The sequence below is a fragment of the Penaeus japonicus genome, unplaced genomic scaffold, assembly GCF_977035675.1.
Source record: "Penaeus japonicus unplaced genomic scaffold, GWHDUDI00000001_assembly GWHDUDI00000015, whole genome shotgun sequence".
NCBI lineage: Eukaryota > Metazoa > Arthropoda > Malacostraca > Decapoda > Penaeidae > Penaeus > Penaeus japonicus.
Genome location: NW_028234417.1, coordinates 31,303,334 through 31,305,833, shown reverse-complemented (window position 1 = coordinate 31,305,833; position 2,500 = coordinate 31,303,334). Strand labels below are relative to the sequence as shown.

Here is a 2,500-nt window from a genome sequence, read left to right as displayed (position 1 = left end):
AGAGAGAGAGAGAGAGAGAGTGAGAATGAGAGAGAGAAAGAGAAAGAGAAAAGGAGAAGGAAGGGAGGAGAGAAAGAGAGAGAGAGAGAAAGAGAAAGAGAAAGAGAAAGAGAAAAGGAGAAGGAAGGGAGGAGAGAAAGAGAGAGAGAGAGAAAGAGAAAGAGAAAAGGAGAAAGAAGGGAGGAGAGAAAGAGAGAGAGAGAGAAAGATAAAGAGAAAAGGAGAAGGAAGGGAGGAGAGAGAGAAAGAGAAAGAAAAAGAAGATAAATTCCCAGATCATATTGCGTTCCTGGGGATGTGAGCGTAATTATAGGTACGCGATACCACTGAGATGAAGACTTTTTGTTGTCGTTGTTGTTTTGTCCTTGCACAGATGGGGGATGAGATATATGACCTGGCCTCATGACCTGGCGATGTGACCCGAGTATGTGACCTTGCACATGTAAACCAGGTGCATGAACTGGGTACATGGATTCTGACAGTGTGCCAGGGATGTGAACATGATCTTGGAAGGTATTGCCAAAGCCCCTCCCCCTTCTCGGCGCTTGATCTTATTTCTCTCTCTCTCGCTCTCTCTCTCTCTCTCTCTCTCTCTCTCTCTCTCTTTATATATCTCTCTCATTCTCTCTCTCTCTCTCTCTCTCTCTCTCTCTCTCTCTCTCTCTCTCTCTCTCTCTCTCTCTCTCTCTCTCTCTCTCTCTCTCTCTCTCTCTCTCTCTGTATTTCTCCCTCTCTCCTTCGATCTATCCTTTCTTTCTCCTTCTCTCTCTCTTTCTCTTCTTTCGATTTCTCTTTCTCCTTTTCCCTCTCTCTCCCTTCCTCCCTCCATCCCCCCCTCCTCTCTCCTCTCCTTTCCTCTCCTCTCCCCCCCTCCCTTCTCTCTGTCTCTCCCTCTCCCTATCCCTCTCTCCCTCCATCCCTCCCTACCTACCTCCCCCCCTCTCTCTCTCTCTCTCTCCCTCTCCCTCTCTCCCTCCTTCCCTCCTTCCCTCCTTCCCTCCCTACCTCCCTCTTTCCCTCCCTACCTCCCTCTCCCCCCCCCCTTTCTCTCTCTCTCTCTCTCTCTCTCTCTCTCTCTCTCTCTCTCTCTCTCTCTCTCTCTCTCTCTCTCTCTCTCTCTCTCTCTCTCTCATTCTCTCTCTCCTTCGATCCCCCCTCCCCTCTCCCTCCTTGCCCTCCTTTGGCGCCGCTTCTTTCTTCGTCATTTTGTACACCCTTCCACCCCATCCTTGCCTACCCTGGCACTGGCACCAGTATGGTATGCCAGAAAGAATCTGTCAAAATAGTAGTTTATTTACTCATTGGTTACCGTGCTGTGAATGTTGCCATCGCGGCTTTTAGGTGTGATTTTTTTTTTCCCTCTTCCTCTTCTCTTTCCCTTTTTTTGTGCATGATACCGCATGTCAAGAGTGTGATGAAGTATGACGTTTGTGTCGGAGCGTGGAGAGATGTGTTAGTATTCGGCGGAATGAATCGGTAAAAAGCGGATAGTTTGTGGTTAACCGCCGCAGTGCGCGCGGGTCGGAAGTGATTTTTGTTCCTTCGTCTGTTTATTCCCCGAGTGTGTTGGTTTCGTCTTTCGTTGTTGTGATTGTTTCTTAGGTGTTTTTTTGTTTTTGTTTTTGTTTTTGTTATTCTGTAGAGTAACACTGTGTCTCTAAAATTCGTTTTGTTCCCTTCGCAGGCGGGCAGAACGGCGAGCTGTGCGTGGTGGAGACGCCGCTCAAGACCAACTACTTCTTGCCCGTAGTGGACGCGGCCGCCACCTGTCGCGGCTGCCTCTTCCCGCGCCCGCCGCCCGATCACGACGCCCCCACCGGATCCACGCCCATCCGACAGGTCCACATCATCCACGTGGACGACCCTGAGGGCGGGGCCGTGGAGGTTGTGCTGGCGGGGAAGAAGAGGGCGGAGTCCCACGAGGCCACGCCCACCCCACAAGATATGCCCACATCGCCGGAGACGCCCATGTCACGGGTGGCCTTGGTGCTGCACTCCTCCAGGGGGAAGGCGCCCGTCGTGTTCACCGTCACGGCGCAGGGCATTCAGAATCACACCAAGAGCATTTTCCTGGTGAGTTCGGGGAAGGGGGGAGGAGGGGGGAGGGGGGAGGGAGGAGGGAGGAGGGAGAATAGGGGAGGGAGGAGGGAGAATAGGGGCAGGGAAAGGGGAGGGAGTGAGAAGAACATGGGGAGAAAGATGGGGAGAGGAGGAGGAAGAAGGAGGGAGAGTAGGGGAAGGGAAAGGGGCGGGAATGGAAGTGGGGGAGGGAGATGGAGGAAGGGAAGGGGAGGAGGTGGAAGAGTAGGGGAGGAGGGATTCTAAGGGTAAAGGAATGGGCAGGGAAGCAAAAGGAGTATGGGGAAAGAAAGAAGGGAAAAGGAATGAAGGGGAAGTAGGAGGGGGAATGGAGGAGAAGGAAAAGGGAACGGAAAATAGGAGAAAGGAGAAAGTAAAGGAAGACCAGAAGAAGCCAAACCGTCAATATTAAGAAGACAAC

At 52.1% G+C, this 2,500-nt stretch overlaps 1 protein-coding gene across 1 annotated transcript in view; it reads left to right on the top strand.

The window, feature by feature from the left end:
- The window catches only part of LOC122254402 (transforming growth factor beta receptor type 3), a 174,209-nt gene that overhangs the window by 163,445 nt on the left and 8,264 nt on the right, over positions 1-2,500 (top strand). The window contains exon 3 of the mRNA XM_043018071.2: positions 1,685-2,073. Coding sequence (XP_042874005.1) covers positions 1,685-2,073 — 389 coding nt within the window. The remainder of the gene's footprint in view (positions 1-1,684; positions 2,074-2,500) is intronic.